We start from the raw sequence: 18,127 nt of genomic DNA on the forward strand, positions 1-18,127 counted from the left end.
CTATGTTTTCCTAGGTGAATGTTTTTGTATGTCCTCAAGATATCGAACAATTTGAGGTATTGGTTATTTAATAATCAATCATTTATATTTCAAGTTTTTCCTATGAGAGTTGTGATAAATACTCAAATAGATCGACAAAAATGTTTTATATTTATTCATCAAATTGACTAAGTGACAATAATGGGTTTGTAACATCTAGAAGATGGTTGTGTTTGAAAAAATTGTCATCTCTTGGAATGGTATTGGCTAAGTGATAATGAAAGGCTACTAGAAAGTCTATGTGATCATCTAGAGGAAAGTTGGTTATGCTCTACTATATGAGTGACTAAATGTCCTTATCTTCTTTATGCAAATCCAATTTATCTTCTAGCTCTTCTACATGATATTTTATAGTGAGCATTTCTAAAGAGGCAATAGTTTATGTATTGCCTTTATTTCTTGGTTCATTGACCTATAATCAATTATCACTTGGTCTAGTGAATGTTATATTAAAAGATGTAGAGCTATATTTTTTACATTAATTACATTGGAGATGGTCATATTTCCTAATCTGCAATCTATAAAGGTACTTAGAGTGCTATCCATGGTCTACCCAAAATCAAGAGGTAAATATTGTTAGTGTTTCATGATTGAAGTACTATAAAATTCACAAGATATTCCTAGGATTCATTCATATTTAAAGATCTTCAACTACACCCTTGGGAATAGCACTTGACTTGTCATCCATTTAGAGGATGGTGTTAGTGGGTTGCAAAATCATGGGGGATAATGTTTTTGGCACAACGAATAACATGAAGTTAATGGAAACCCTTAGATCAACCAACATAGTTGAAATCTTTGTTCCACCTATAGTCATTGTGATCACAAGACTGCTTGGATCAACATATTTAGGTGGAATTGATTTTCCTCGGAGAAGATCAACAAATTGACCTTCAACGTGAATGGCTTTTGGATATTTCTTATTTCTTCCTACTGTTTTGATGCATATTTATTTTATTAGTTGGTTGAGCAACAAAATTTCTTTTATAACATGTAATAAAGGAATTTTGATATTCAACCTTTTAAGTTCTTGCACGAGTTTTGACTTATTGGGAGAAATAAGTTGAAGAGATTATTACACAATTGAAGTTATTTTCAATATTTTTGAGAATAGTGTGAACTCTATAGTAGATCTAGAATAGAGTTACAAAGAAGCTCTAGAAATAAACTTCAAAGAAGTGTTAGACGAGCTCTGAAGTATCTCTAGAGAAGCATAAGATCCTTTTTTAGAAGTTTTATGTTCAAGAAATGTCAATATGTTCTCCTCAACAATGACATCAAAATTGGTTGAAGAGAGAGATTTTCATACCTAGTTACAGAGTTGTAACTAGATGTTTTCACAATAAATAGTGTCAATAGTAGCTATATTTTCTTTCTGATGGTATAGAAAGGTATAATTTGTCTATTATTTTTGGATTGGCCACCTATTGGTAAGAAGATAAGGTTGGCTAACATGCTCTATTTGAGGTGGATTTTGAGTTTGATGGGGAGCTATTATCAAGGCCTATTGCTGGTTTTAAAAATATCTAGGTCATTGGAAAGGTCGGTTGTAGTTTTGGTTTGGATTCTACTATGTTGAAGTTTTTGGAGGGAGCCATTATTATTAGAGTTGATTAGGCAACTATGAATTAGACCAACATAGTTGGTCTACTCTTAGGGTCCCCAAGAATATGGTCCTCATTGTTGTGGAGACCATAGTGCAAACCAAGAATTAGCTTTCCAAATCATAGTTGAGTGCTAGGAGATTTTATTTGGAGGGTGGTTATAGGAAAATTTATCTTCCTACCTTTGTCCCATATAATTAGGTTCCTCTTCAATTGGAGGAGCCTTTTTTATAGTTTTTAATGGCATAGAGTAAATCTCAATTATGTATGGGATGGTTCTTTTCATATATATGATAAACATTTTTTTTAACCAATTATGGTCAAGAGATGTGTGTTCTAGCACTTGTAGTAAAAAATAGAAGTTTTGATGTTCTTATTTGTCTTTAGCTAGACCAAAATATCATTTCTTAATTTCACTTTATTCTCCATCTACATCCCTCTCATTATGACCCTTCACATATTATAACTTCTTAACTCCACCTCTTGTCTTGGAATAATTCCTACACCATTTTGAGATATTAGGGAGACTAAGCCTTGTGACATAAGCCTTCCCCATAAGGTTGAGGGTTTGTTTCATGGGAAACAACTCTTCATTCCCATCACTCACCTTACAATAATCTTGCAATAATCTTGATATATGGATCTTGAGCTAATTACCATGAACAAATGCGTGGTTGAGTCATTAAATGTTGATGGGAATAGCTTGAATTTTTTATTATAAATTTAACATATGACTTTAAATTCAAAAAGAGATTGGTCTAGAAAAGCCATACTTCTAAAAATGAGCAATATGGAAGGAGAGATGTTTTTAAAGTAGTAAGGTAATTAAATGTTCTTTCTATCCTGTTTTCTATATGCTCATTATTATTTTCCATTGTTTACCCACGAGCAGCATCTCAAGTTCTTTGGAACTCTCTATCTCAATCTCATTTTTGCACATTGCGGCTCCCCTATGGCACCAAAAGTGATAAGATATCATTCAACCCTCCACTTTAATAGATAATTTATCTTCTCAAACCAAAGTAACCTCCTAAGGTTGTCTGCTATATAAGCTCTTCCTTAATAGGAGGATAATATCTCTGATCACTTTTTTTTTCCAGAAAGTGCAGTTCATCACACCATCCCATCTTGGTTATTTGTAGCACAAACTAGGCAAGCTTTCATTGTACAGGATATGCCAGATAGCCTAAAATTGCACATGTTGCATAAGCTCTGCATTCATAGCAGGTTGATAGTTCTAGTCATATTAAGCTCTGTAAGTGCAACTCTACCATAACACTATCCCACAAATACGCTAGATTTCAATTAAATAGAAGTACCCATAGTATTATTCGACTAAATAAAAACACTGCAATTCAACAAGATAAAATGTTTAAAAAATGGAGTTGTTTAAATACTAAAATTTAGACTAGAGCAACAATACTTTATATATGAATGATTGCAACCCAATCATATGCAAAATTATGTCAAATATCAAGACTCTAGATCCAAATACAAGACTTAAAAAGCTTTAACAATTGTATGCAGCTGCCTAATCCATATTCTGTTTTCAAAGTTCAAAAACAACAAAGTTTCTGAAACAAAGCTTTTTAATAAAATAGACAGATCTTTCAGATTTAACAGTAGAACTTTAGTTTTGTATTTAGCTACTAGAAATGCAACTTTTACTCATGATGTAGAGGACAGTGTCAAACCTCACAGTGATTCAGCATAGATGGACAAGCTTACCTCCTTGAACCATAATCCACATCAATAGCAGATAACAAAGAGAATAAGAATTTCTAGATGATAAGAAAGTTAGCCAGTATTCTTAAAGCAATTTTCAAGGGCAGACATTCTCAGCTCTATGTAAACAAAACTCATGAATCAATTGTTTCTAATAAGATTGCAATCATATAATATTGCAATAGTGTTGATCTCATAAGAAATGAGAACACTGTCAGCAAGAAAGAAAATGACAAAGCATACAGCAGACTCAAAATAGCGTTAACTTTGATCAAGGCATGAGCAACCCAATATTTTTCTCTGCTTTATACAGTAAACCATATAATAGCAGAGAAATCAACTTTCCATATCCCTAAGACACAGGCTACATTGTTATAGCATATGCCATGGTCTGGAAACATACTATTGCAGCCTTTCTAGGTAGGAACCAAGAGCTGGTAATCTTCTTGCATGCTTAAGGACTTAGCAGCCATTAGAGCTGCAGGAAAAAACAGCATGCCAAGAATGAAGAATCCTCTCAAAGTAAGCTGCACATAGCTCTTTGTTTTCTTCCATCGAATACAGTTTCCGCCTGCCCGTTCTGCTTTGGCAGGTAATATTGAACTTGCTACCCTCTTAAAAAATGTCATCAGGTTAGCTTCTCTTCTATGGATTGAATCATTGTATTGTTGAAGATGGTTCATCGGCTTAGAGCCTTTTAACTTGAGCTCTTTCTTCTCATCAACATGAAGGGAAGTAGAAAAAGAAGATGATAAAATATTGCTCCCATGACCACTTGACGACCACAGAGAACTGCCTTCCTCTGAGCTTCCATCTAGAGCATTGTTTCCATTGGAAACCTTATCACCTACACTCTCAAAATAGGGGAGCAATCCCCCAGACTTTGGGGCAAAATTAGCATCTCCTTCTGCCAGGTTGCTTAGGACATGATCATTACTGTTGCAAACCAGATCATCCATTTCAGGCCACCCTGACTCACTTGAAGTCTCATACTCATCATCTTTATGTTCATTCACAGCCTGCATTTTCACACATGCAGTGTCAGGAGAAGATTGCTGCAAAGACCTGATGATTTTCTTTGGTGTAGCAAAAATATTGAAGTCCTCAACTGTCAATGGGAAACTTGACACCTGCCATTATTGGCACTATCAATGATTTTTCCATCTCAAAGAAAGCATTGAGAACACTACTAAAACATCACATATATCTATAATTTAAACACTGGACAGAAACCAAATACCCTGCATTCAGGAGTGAAAGTTAAAGAAGTAATACCTTGCATAGATTAACAATATTTTATCATACCTGATGAGTGACAGTGTGCTCTATAGGATTGGGTTGCCTACTCCAGCCGAAAATAGAGGTTCTAAGAAAAGAACTTTTTTGAGTTGGTACATCTTTCTCTGCCTCTTTTTGGGCATGCTCCCTTTGAATCGTATCTGTATCAGAAACTGTCGTTGGCTTCCAGCTTTTATATGCAGATACATCTCCATTTGTGGTGTCATACTGTTCAAATCCATGGAAATCACTTGACCTAACACTCTCTGTATCCTTGAGGTTGTCTTCGTGGTGGTTCTGAAAATTAATATGTGACCAAATTTGTTTAGACTCTCCATTTCTGCCATGCTGAGCATCACATTCTCTTGCATTCATAAATAGTATACCATCCTTTAGTGAAATGTCAACACCTCCATTCTCAAACTCCATTTGTTTCCACATTTTGTTTACACCGTACTCTGATATTCTGTAATCTTGCTGACCTGCATCAGACTGCATGGAAGGAGAAGAACACAGTTCATTATCTAAAGAACCTCCAGAAGAAACAGAAGAAGGGGTGTAGGAGACAACATATGATTCCTGGGATCCATATGTAGGAGTCTTAGAGGAACCACATGAAGGATCACTTTCACACCATAGGCTCCGTCTTCTTTGGAATTTGTGACTTGGAGATAACTTGAACGATGGCATTCTTACAAGATCAGTTAAGCCCTTCTCAGAAACTTTTATCTTTGCAGTTTGAAGGGTTTCAGCAACCACGTCCCTCACATAAGGCACTTTGTCCAAACCGCATTTATCCAAATAATCAACTATACTACGAAGTTCATAACCCAAAATGCCAATGCCCACAGATTTCAACAGACTGTTGATCATCTGCAGTGCATCCACACACTGCTGCCAGCTCTCATTGCTGACTCCATCTTCCAACATCTTGATCCCTGCTTTAATCAAAGCCCTCCCATATGCTTCAAGAATCTGGCTATTCAATTTGACTAAAGAACAAACCAGACTCATGTGGGCAGCTGTTTGTGTTCCTTTCTCCTCCAGCGCACCTGTTACTCTGGTGCATAGTTCATTCACAGTATCAGTTGAAGCAAATTTCCAACTATCTGACTCTACAAGGGCTTGCAAGCACAATGCCGCACCAGCTCCCAATGGCTGTCCTTTACCCATGAGTACATTAAGCAAGGGACTACATAGACCCCTTATAATATCTTCACGTTGGGTGTCTGTGCTAAGAGGATCAATGGCATATCTGGCTATGGATAGAACAACCCTTGCACAAGCTTGTTGTAGAGGCAATGACCCTGCACTTGAGCATAGTGCCTTAACAACTGTGCCCATTATTTTCCCAATGTGAGGAACAATATTTTTACCATGAGTTCTGGCTAGTACTTCATAGAGGGATATGGCATGCTGACGAGAAGCCTTACTTTGTTTGAAGTCTGATACTTCAGCTAAGAATAGGGGGATAGATTTTGTGTCTAGAAGCTCCACATATGTTTTCAGAACATTCATAGATGTTCGCCTCCTATCTGGATCCTTATTTAGATTAGCAAGCTCTTGCTTTACTAGGGGGCTCAATGCTTTTCCCATTCCAACCCAAATGAAAGTAATCAAAACAGGGAGGAAAAGGAAAAGAAAAAGAAAACTTAAAAATATTATCTTAAATGCTGCTTTTGTTTTATGAGCCCTTGATATTCAAATAGAAGCATCTAATAGCTTGAGATTATGCTGTGTGGCCTTGAGCATTCTGAAGAATCCATGTTTGGGAGCACTTGTTCTGCCACAGAAACTCAAATCAAATTTGAAAAAATAAATTGAATAATAAACTCAATAATCATGTATCCAAAATACATCAGATCCACATATACATCTAAGAAATCCATACGGATAACACACCGCATTCAATAGGGATATAGATCACAGATTCACAAAGACTCCTTCCATATCTACCAAACAACTTTTAAACCCATATAGCCCAAACATTTGAAAAGCAAAAACAATCACTCACTTCAAACATAGACAAAACACGTTACAGTTTCAATCATGCTCTGTAAAAGGCAGAACATGTGAAGGCTGATGGCTCAGGGATGAAGCATTCAGGGGCCATTAGCACCTATGAGAGGCCATAGAGTAGATGGCAGACAGCCTGATTCATGTCCTACAACATCTTCGGTGGGCCTGATGGCGAAGACGTCTGTACCTCATGGGGCAAACATAGGTTTAAATCTAGATGGGGATTGTGTATGCCTCTTTAAACAATAATGTAAATAGAAAGGTAATCTCCCTGTGGACTTCAAAAGTGGTGTCTGGTTTGAAGGTGACCTTAAAAATTACTTTTACATTTTACCTCTTTATCAAGGCTAGGTGGTTAGGCTTCCCTGAAGCCTTCTGGGGTTGGAGGGAGGGTTTGTATTCCATCCAGACTCTGTCAGACCTAAACTTGTAAAAATCAGGTTTCTCAGCAGTAGAACCCCAAGCAATGTCAATCAGTGGTCTCACACTCACTAACCAAAGAAATCCTCCCAGATAACAGAACACAACACCCAAAATCTTAAAACCAAAAACTATCTTCCACTCATTTTGGCCTCCATTTTTCATTCACGGGGAATCATTAATCAGAAATTACTTTCGAAACGGAAGGGCACTGCTACCCATCTCAGAAAACTGGACTTCTGATAGAAAACCTGTCTGTATAACAATCCATAGCCTAGAAATATAACGGAAACCCATCTCCTTGCTCCTATTAGCATAACCTATAACAGGCATAAGTGTTCTCAATGCATACATCAGGCGAGCATTTGTCATTAGACCTACTAACTTCAGAAATGCATGAAAAAGGAAAAGCGCTCGCACCACATTACCATGATCAAAATGGGAGAAAATATTCATATATCAGAGACCCATCTTCTAATAGTTAAAAATATACAAGCTGCGACTTCATAACTGTGACATCAATCCATAGTGAACTGCTTTCCCAAAGCTTAAAGAAAAAATATTTCTAGAGAATATATAGGAAATCCCACATAGATGTAGACCACAAAAAATGCTAGAACGGTATGAAAAATTCAATATGCAGTGCTTGCATACCTGATATATTTGGAAACTCTTGAACAGAAGCTGCCATTAACAACAGATAGTGCAGATTGTCATGCTTTTCCATTAGTCGCTCAGACAGAATGAAGGAAACAGTAAGAAATTAAGAGAGGAGATGATTTTTTATACCATACAAATGAGAAAGGTGGATTCAGTGGAGAATTGTTAATTTGAATGTATGTCAACGTCTCCTTTGATCTGGGTTTGCTATCCCAGGCTGACGTGTTGCGGATTTGAAAATGTGTGGGACCCACCACTACTACGAACTATCCTTTTATTTGAAATAGGACGTACGCTTGAAATTCAAAACAAGATTTGAATTTATTATTTTTTATTCCTAGGATGTGGAAATGAGTTTGAAATTTTATTCAATTAAGTAGAAGATTATAATTAATATAGATATCTTAAATATATTTATCTAAAGAAATGTTTAAAATAGAAAATAAATTCTTGAAAGCGTTCATTTGAAAACATTTTCATTTGGAACTCATTATATCTAAATTATTTATTTTTTCTCTAAGACAATTTTTATCCAAATTTTAAAATTTTTATTATTTACATTTAATTATAATTAATATAGATATCTTAAATATATTTATCTAAAGAAATGTTTAAAATAGAAAATAAATTCTTGAAAGCGTTCATTTGGAACTCATTATATCTAAATTATTTATTTTTTCTCTAAGACAATTTTTTATCCAAATTTTAGAATTTTGATTATTTACATTTAATCTTATAGTTAAATTGTATACTTCTTATTATTATTCAAAAAATTATTAAAAAAAATAAAAAATATGTTTCTTAATTGAACTAATTATTTATTCTCTACTAATAATTTTAAAAAGAATCTTTTTATACATTGTAATTATAAAATGATAGATCATTTTATTTAAATATCATTGTTTTTATGTTGTGTTTATTTTGAAAATATTATGTTTATAATTGATAGTAATATTTTGACATGTGAATGGTTGTCAAATTTAAGCTAAAAGGTAAGAGTTTTCATTAACATTAACACACTTATGCCCTGATACTCCACTTGTTGCCATTGTTGGAATTCTATTGAAGAAGCACTACACATTTATGTTTTTTTTGTGAAAGTCGTTTTCTATTAGTGTTTGGATGATGTGACTATTTATTTATGTGTTCATCAACCATCCAATATCACTTTAAGTGCTTTTACTAGTTTATAAGTTGTCAGGTCTAATGTTTTATTTTAATTATATGCTTGAATTCACTTTATACAATATAGGTCACTTATGCAATAATCATAGTAGCCAGATGAGTGTGTAGAAACTATCATACATTTTTTTTAAATAATAAAAATTTGAGGTTGAGTAGGACTAGGGACGAATCCATTATGCTTGGTTAGGGTTTAATTGTCACAAGTTGAAATGCTTAGGCAAGTATGTGATGAATACTAAGAGGGGGGGGGGGGGTGAATTAGTATGCCGAAAAACACTATACTCAAACAATTAAACAGTCTAGTGATAAACCAGTAAAACAGTTTAACAAACAAACCGGTTAACACACATGCAAACCAAAATGCAATTAAGACATTCACCCACAGAAGCAATACCACCATAACACAAGATATTTGACGTGGAAACCCAAATGGGAAAAACCACAGTGAGATGGAACTCACAAGTAACTATTTGCAAAATAGGAACCAGACCGGTTGAGGTCTTACAATGTTCTTTACCAGAACAGATCCTGTTAGGAATCTCAATCTCTGTTAGGAGATAAGTCCGATTAAAGACTACCTTGCTAGAGGATTTTAGATCCACAGATGTGAACCACCTTGTTAGAGGATTTACAAAAGGCTTTTGGGCCTACCCGGTTAAGGGCTACAAACTCGTCAAAGATGTGAGTAATCAACAAGTGAGTGATCTAGAAAATAGCACAGATTGCTTGGTTAGATCCTTGATAGCTCGTTCCTAATGCATTCCAGCATTACTTCAGTCTTCTATACATTCATACTCTCTCTGACTACTCAGCCACCTTAAACCCTAGCAACAACATCAACCGCAACAACAACAACAACAACAACCTAAAACCCTAGACATGATGTCCTTATAAAGGAATCTGATTTCATGTCGGTCCAATAGGATTACAATACAATTTCCTAGGTTCAATGCATCTAGACGTATTTGGTAACACGACACAAAAAGCATCGTTAAAGTGTCGGCACTGTCAAACAATCGGTGGATGGTAACTCATCACAAAATGTCCATTGGTAACTCATCACAGAGTATTACCGATTCATACAAAATACTGATTCAAGCAAAATGTCGATTGTCGATTTGACAAAATGAAGACTAGGAAATATGTGTTATGCCGCTTTGATCCTTTGTGCCGCTTGAGATCCTCGAACCGCTTGGGGTCAACATACCGCTTCAGATCAGTAGTCACTTTTTGCAAAACACCAATAGTCTAAGGACTATAATGCATCATACCGGTTGGAACAACTGCCGGTTGAGCATAACTCATACATACAAAAATGTTCTCAAAGCAAGTGTATATCCATCAATGACAATCACAACATAATCATCAAAAATGCCAACAATCTCCCCCTTTGGCATTGATGGCAACACTTAGGAAATTTTGACATCTAAGTGTTTTACAACAAAAATATGCCAGAATCAAAATTACTCCCCCTAAGCATATACACTATCCCTTTTGCAGAAAATACAATGTATACTACTTCTTAACACAAATAACATGAAAGTATACATCAAAACATTCAAAATTATACTTCTCCCCCTTTACCAACAATGACAACAAAATATTACAGATTAACACCTGTGTCATTAGGATTAAGAGAATAAGAGTTTATGACAATAAGGAATAAAACTTGTCAAAAACAGATTTGAAGTCCTGCAAAAATTGTTTCACAGATAAGGACCAGGACTCAAGTAGGGAGGTTGCCACTTCTTTCTCTGTCTGCATCTGGGAGACTTGTTCTTCCATGGCATCTAGTGTGCTCATCTCCTGTGTCGCCGTTAAGGCATCCAGATTAAGATAGCACTTCTAAAGTATTTGCAGATGTGGGAGTAGAACCAGTTATAGCTCCTGCAAATCTCAAGTCTGGTTGCTTATTTCCAACTCTAATTTGGCAGACTGGATGTGAAACCGGTGAACGGTTTGCCCATAGGTTGTAAAAGAGTCGTATGGTAGCTTGAAGGTACTCGTATACAATTGCAAGTTAGTTTGAAGCTTTTGCTTCTGTGCAAGCACATCGTCACAGAACAGATGAGGTTGGCAAATCTTGCTGAGTAGAAGATTCCCCTCATCCAGAGCATTCCTTATATCCTTTTGTACTTTTTGCAACTCAGACCGGAGCTCATTAAGCTTCTTCACCAGGGCAATGTTGAGAGCCTTTTGATGCTCTTTCTTAGCATTTGCCTCTGCTACCTCTTCTAAGCTTTGCACTTGATCATCCACTACTGTGAATAGGAGCTTCAATTGGGCCAATGATGAGTCAGTACTGGGGAGGTTTATACCGGGTAACAAACTAGTAAGAGTGTCCACTGCCGCTTGGATCACATCTTGCTCCTTTTTCCTCCTTAATACCTCATGGCGTTCTTGAGCAACCTTGATGCTCTGCAGTAGCTCCATTTCACTTGTGGACTGGAGGTCAATGGGACTGGTGAGGTCAGTCGGTTTGGCTTGACTACCGGTTGCCTTAGGTGTCTCCATCTGCGTGCTCTTTGCCACTTCAGCTTCCTTGTTCTCCTCTGCCTTCTTCTTCTCCACTTCTTTTCTCTTTTCCTCTTCCTTATCCTCCTCTTCCTTCTTCTTTTCTATTTCCTTCCTCTTCTCCTCTGCCTTATCTTCCTCTTCCTTCTTCTTTTTTGCTTCCTTTCACTTCTCCTCTTCCTTTCTCTTCTTCTCATCCTCTTCCTCTTTCTTCTTCCTTGCATCTTCTTGTTTCTTTTTCTCTTCTTCCTCTTATTTTCTTTTCTTCTCTTCTTCTTTTCTCTTTTCTTCTTGTTTCCATTTCTCCTCATCTTTTTCTTTCTTCTTCTTGTCCTCTTCCTTTTTCTTCTTCTCCGCTTCATCCTTCTTCTTCTTCTCCTCTTCATTCTTCTTCTTTTTCTCCACTTCATCCTTCTTCTTCTCCTCTTCATTCTTCTTCTTCTTCTCCTCTTCATTCTTCTTTTCCTCCGCTTGCTTCTTTGCTTCCTCCTTTTTGTCCTTTGTTTCCTTTTGCTTTATTTCTTGTTTTGCTTGCTTCTCCTGTCCTATTACTTCCGATGGTGTACCCTAAGCAACATCCTCTCCATCCAGAGCATCGACATCAATAGTGTCGATAGGTTCAATAACCGGGTTTCCTTCATCATCAAACATTTCATCCGGTTTGGTTATTGTCGGTTCTTGCTCAGCCTTCTTGTTGGCTTCAGCCACTCTATGCATCTTCAAAGCTTCTAGAGCAAGGGTGTGTGTATTCTTGAGCACTTTTTGACCCTTTCCTTCAAGTAATAGGAGTCTTCTTCTTCTCATGAAGAAGAGGCCTTTGTATTTATTCATTACTTCAAATAGTTCTAAATTTGATACATCAGGAAAATGTTCAGCAAAAACTTTCTCTCTCATTTCTTGTTCCTTCTCTATGGCAATGCACCATTTATCGTCTAAGGACTTATACAAAGAATCTAGTGTCTCAGATCTAATTTCTGAAGGCGACCGATCATTAACACATAAATATTGAATGATTTCTTTTTCAACTGCTTCCTTTTCATCATCATTAAAGTCATCAAAACAATCAATCAAATCATTTAGCACTTTTCTCCTAATGTTTTTGATAGTTCTTTGACAATGTGTCAAAGGTTTGTAAGAGGAGATGTCAATATTTACTAGTGCCGATGATGTCGGTTCATTCTTTGTCTTTTTCTTTGCTTGTTGAGTCTTCTTAGGTTTTTCCTCAGACACAGTTTCTTCTTAGTCTGGTGAGGCATTCCTTGTCTTCCTCTTTCTCTCGAACACTTTAGTAGGTGCCGCTTCAGGTTTCTTTTTAGCCGGTGACCACTTGGTCACTGTAGGACTGGTTGTAGTAGCTGGTGTTGATGCTGACGACACTACTTTTGCCTTCTTCACTGAAGGTTCTTTTCCTTTCTTTGTTGAGGGTTCCTCAACCAGTGTTATCCTTTCTAGGTAGGTGTCGGTTCTCTTTGCCTTTGGATCAAGCGGTGAGGCAATAAGGGTAGAGGCATATCCTTTCAACATATCATTCATTACCTCATAGCCCATAGGCTCCACTTCCTCCTGTTTGGGCTCAACAGCCTCCATTATGCATTGATCCACTTTAATGGTGAAACAGATATCATCTTCATATTTCTTGACAATATCACCTGATATTCTCATCCTTTGACTCATTTTGCGTCTGAACTCATCAAATTACTTGTTCAGAACTTCAGGGTAACCGGTTCCAATTGCTTAAAGGCTTTCCTTGATTTTCTTGGTTACCGGTTGGTCAGTAGACCACTGGACATCACCTACTCTTGGAAAGTAGCCTTGGAAGTAAAAGAAAAACCCAACCAGTAGTTGTCCAAACTTGAACCTTAATGCATTATCCTGTTTGATCGATTTAAGATTCAACAGAAATTGCCTTTGCATACTGGTGCATAGGTCAAATGATGCATCCTCATTGATCATCCAGTAAGCGGCATTTACCACTGCAGCAGATACAGAGTTAATTCTGCTAGCTGAGAACGTCTGGTATCCAATCACCATACATGCATTTTTCACAAGGTCATCCTTGATGGAATTAACAGTCATTCCTCATGAGTTGCTCACTAAACCAATGAGCTTGGACATTTTCGTCTTGCTTACCGTCCTTAGGGCTGGCACTTCCCCTGAATTACAGAAACCAGTGATGGCATAAATTGCTTGCAATGTAATATCATGCGTTCTCTCCAAGTACATCTTGTCACCATGAACTCTGGTCAGAATGATCCTAATGTGATCATCTGTGAAATCCTCTAGGAAATAAACAACATTGTGGAGCTTCTTCTTCTCCAAAATACTATACTCCAGTTTGATCTTTTTATCTTGTCCACAAAATAAACCTAGCTGCGAGTGAATTGCTAGAGACCCTAGGTCTTCGATTTTACAATCTATGTAATCTGAGATTCCCTCTTCTACTATCACACTAGCTGGAACTTGTGATAGGGCATTATATCTAGACTTGCATTGAATAAAGCTTGCTGAATCGACAGATGTACTAGAGCTAGTATGGGATGCAGAAGCAATGATAGAAACTGAAAACTCAAAAAATACCTTTCCGAAATCGTGAATTTAGGGCTTTTAGATTCTTCTCCACCTCACACTATGTCGGTTGCAGAATCACCACTTTGCGTTCTTCACTTGACCGTTTGCAATTTGAATTTGAATCTCCTTCAAGGTTTCTAAAATTTCTCTGAATCGCAGCACAAATCACTTTGTCATCGCTCTGCACTTGAAAACCTTCTTTGCTTCGAAAACTAATAGTGAGAAATGATTTGAAAAATCCTTTTAAACATATTCCTCACCTACCGCAATTAATGCTCCACCATTAGGGCATAAACCCTAATTTGCCTTTTACTGTTTTTGGTCTTCCACCAAATGACAGGTATCGCATACCGGTTAAGGTCTTCTACCGGTGTAAACCGGGGGTTCGAAACATTTCGCCGTTTTCTCCCCCTAAGCTTTTCTGAAGCTTAGTTTGTTAGTTTTGTTATTTCCACACTAGGTGCAAAAACCGGTTCCTCTTGTAACACTGTTGGTTTCTTCTTCCAGGTTTTGTTCATATCCGCTTGAACAGTGTCAACATCAATCTTTCCTTCCGGAGTGACCTGTATGTCATCCGATATGTTCTTTCTTGATCTATAGAATCTGGCAATGTGACCCAGTTTGTTGCAGTGATAGTAGACCAATCCAGGTGCTCTCCAGGGTCCATTGTTCATGTTTCCATTCTTCCTTCTACATGTAGTAGCAGTGTGACCATGACCATGACAAATCCAACAATTTTCTCTCCATCTGGTTGTCACTTGATAGCCACCGCTTCTTGGCTAATGATTGAAGGCATTAAACCGGTTGTGATTCCGGTTCACAAAAGGTTCAGGACCAACTCCTTGGGTCCTCTGAGGATATCTTCCAGTGTTATTCATAACAGACCTGCATTCAAATGCTCTATGCCCAAACTTGTTGCATGCATAACAGTTTCCATTAAATTTATAGGATCTAGGCTTATCATTTAGAAAATAAGGAAAATTATTGTAAGCCTTACTCCTACACACATTGGTAGTATGTCCTTCTTTGAGACAGTTAAAGCAAATAGGTTTAAACTTTTGCTTACCTTTATCCTTTGATGTCGATTGATTCTTTGATGTTCCAGCATTTGTACCAGAGGTCTCACCTTCCTCATGACCGGAATAACCAAGTCCAGTGGTATTCTTTGCTGGTTTGGTAGATTCAAGATTTTGCTCTAGCTTGACAGTACTCTTGTTGAACTTAGCAAGTATTTCCTTTGACTCAGAGAGTTCTTTGGAAATAGCAGCATTTGTTTCCATCAGGTTTTCATTCTTAGAGATGGCAATGTTTAGTTCTCCTTGCATGTCTTCCTTTTCCACTTTGCTCACATGGAGTTGAGCAGTTAGGGCACTGGTCTCTTGCTTCAGTTTGGAGTTTTCATGATCTTTGTCTTTGACCAGATCTTCAGCTTTCCTCCGGTTCTCAAGCTCTTGACACATTCGAATAGTCAGTCCTTCCAATTCTTTTCTCGGGTTGGAATTTGATTCATTCATCTTTTCTACTTCTTGAATCAAGGCTTCTATGTTCGCTTCATCCGAGGAACTATTTTCAGATAGCTCCATCAGCTTTTCTGCATGTTCTCTCCTTTTTTTCTTGAGATGCCTTGTATTTGACCATAAGATCATCATAGACTTGCTCAGACTGAGTGAGTCGATGAGTAAGTTCCCTCAATGTGTATTCCCTCATATCTCTTTCCAAGTGGTTAAACTTATAGAAAGGTAGGCTCTGATACCAATTGATGAATACTAAGAGGGGGGGGGGGTGAATTAGTATGCCGAAAAACACTGTACTCAAACACTTAAACAGTTTAGTGATAAACCGGTAAAAGAGTTTAACAGACAAACCAGTTAACACACATGCAAACCAAAATGCAATTAAGACATTCACCCACAGAAGCAATACCACCATAACACAAGATATTTGACGTGGAAACCCAAATGGGAAAAACCACGGTGAGATGGAACTCACAAGTAACTATCTACAGAATAGGAACCAGACCGGTTAAGGTCTTACAATGTTCTTTACCAGAACAGATCCTGTTAGGAATCTCAATCTTTGTTAGGAGATAAGTCTGATTAAAGACTACCTTGCTAGAGGATTTTAGATCCATAGATGTGAACCACCTTGTTAGAGGATTTACAAAAGGCTTTTGGGCCTACCCGGTTAAGGGCTACAAACTTGTCAAAGATGTGAGTAATCAACAAGTGAGTGATCTAGCAAATAGCACAGATTGCTTGGTTAGATCCTTGATAGCTCGTTCCTAATGCATTCCAGCATTACTTCAGTCTTCTATACATTCATACTCTCTCTGACTTCTCAACCACCTTAAATGCTAGCAACAACATCAACAACCTAAAACCCTAGATATGATGTCCTTATAAAGGAATCTGATTTCATGTCGGTCCAATAGGATTACAATACAATTTCCTAGGTTCAATGTATCTACATGTATCTGGTAACACGACACAAAAAGCACTGTTAAAGTGTCGGCACCATCAAACAATCGGTGGATGGTAACTCATCACAAAATTTTGGTTGGTAACTCATCACAGAGTATTACTGGTTCATACAAAATACCGGTTCAAGCAAAATGTCGGTTGCTGGTTTGACAAAATGAAGACTGGGAAATATGTGTTATGCCACTTTGATCCTTCATGCCGCTTGAGATCCTCGAACCGCTTGGGGTCAACATACCGCTTCGAATCGGTAGTCACTTTCTGCAAAACACCAATAGTCTAAGGACTATAATGCATCATACCAATTGGAACAATTGTCGGTTGAGCATAACTCATACATACAAAAATGATCTCAAAGCAAGTGTGTGTCCATCAATGACAATCACAACATAATCATCAAAAATGCCAACAGTATGATCCTCAATATCATACATGTTTCCCAAAAATACTAAAAGTTTGAGGTTGAGTAGGACTAGGACAAATCCATAATGCTTGGCTAGGGTGTAATCGTCTCAAGTCAAAATGCTTAGGCAAATCCAATCCTTAAACCCCTACTACAACTTATTATTTTGGATAACAACAACATCAGATCTTAGTGTAGACACTTAAATTTAACTAATTATTTAATCAAATTTAATTCCCTTAGTCGCTCACATTAATTAAAATAATCCATATTATTCGATTATATGCGACATCTCGTCCCCTCTGCCTAAATTAATTTAATTAATAAAGTCATGTCTCATTAATTGATTAATATTTTAATTAATTAATCCCTTAAACCCTTCTTCTATTAAATAGAATAATTTAATTACTTTATTAATTTGAAATAGGACGTACGCATGAAATTCAAAACAAGATTTGAATTTATTATTTTTTATTTCTAGGATATGGAAATGAGTTTGAAATTTTATTCAATTAAGTAGAAGATTATAATTAATATAGATATCTTAAATATATTTATCTAAATAAATATTTAAAATAAAATAAAAATTCTTGAAAGCATTCCTTTGGAAACATTCTCATCTTTATCTTCAGCGGACTAATTCTTTCACCAAAAGGCTATAAGATAGCTATCCATTGGAACTCATTATATCTAAATTATTTATTTTTTCTCTAAGACAACTTTTTATCTAAATTTTTAAATTTTGATTATTTACATTCAATCTTATAGTTAAATTGTATACTTCTTATTATTATTCAAAAAATTATTAAAAAAAATAAAAAATATGTTTCTTAATTGAATTAATTATTCTCTACTAATAATTTTAAAAAGAATTTTTTTATACATTGTAATTATAAAATGATAGATCATTTTTTTTAAATATCATTGTTTTTATGTGGTGTTTATTTTGAAAATATTATGTTTATAATTGATTGTAAAGCATGTAAAATTCATCTTCTATTAGCAACAAAGTAATCAATTAGAAACAAGGGAAATCACGAATCCCTTCTAATCAAAGAATTTAACAAACTAACAATGAAATGATACAACCAAGCAAAATAGGAATTATAAATGAATATCTATAAAAACTCCCTATTTCATGACTGCATAGAACTTCCATTGCTCTTCTCCTCTTCGTGGTATGATGGCTCTCAGATATTGCACTGGTAACCTACAAGTGATACAAAGATTCAAAG

General features: G+C 36.3%; 1 protein-coding gene across 2 annotated transcripts; it reads right to left on the bottom strand.

Annotated features, from left to right (window-relative positions):
- Positions 1 to 3,490: 3,490 nt before the first annotated feature.
- LOC131066672 (protein SINE1) lies at positions 3,491 to 7,902 on the bottom strand. 2 transcript variants are annotated; one of them, XM_058001485.1, is made up of 3 exons: positions 7,740 to 7,902; positions 4,674 to 6,429; positions 3,491 to 4,387 (listed from the first exon to the last, which is right to left on the bottom strand). In XM_058001485.1, the coding sequence occupies exons 2-3, from the start codon at positions 6,240 to 6,242 to the stop codon at positions 3,785 to 3,787; spliced, it is 2,172 nt and encodes a 723-aa protein (XP_057857468.1). In that variant the 5' UTR covers positions 6,243 to 6,429; positions 7,740 to 7,902; the 3' UTR covers positions 3,491 to 3,784. The 2 variants fall into 2 exon arrangements, with proteins under 2 accessions (XP_057857468.1, XP_057857467.1); XM_058001484.1 differs by having other exon boundaries at positions 3,491 to 4,498; positions 7,740 to 7,901.
- Between the last annotated feature and the right edge of the window lie 10,225 nt (positions 7,903 to 18,127).

The sequence above is a fragment of the Cryptomeria japonica genome, chromosome 3, assembly GCF_030272615.1.
Source record: "Cryptomeria japonica chromosome 3, Sugi_1.0, whole genome shotgun sequence".
NCBI lineage: Eukaryota > Viridiplantae > Streptophyta > Pinopsida > Cupressales > Cupressaceae > Cryptomeria > Cryptomeria japonica.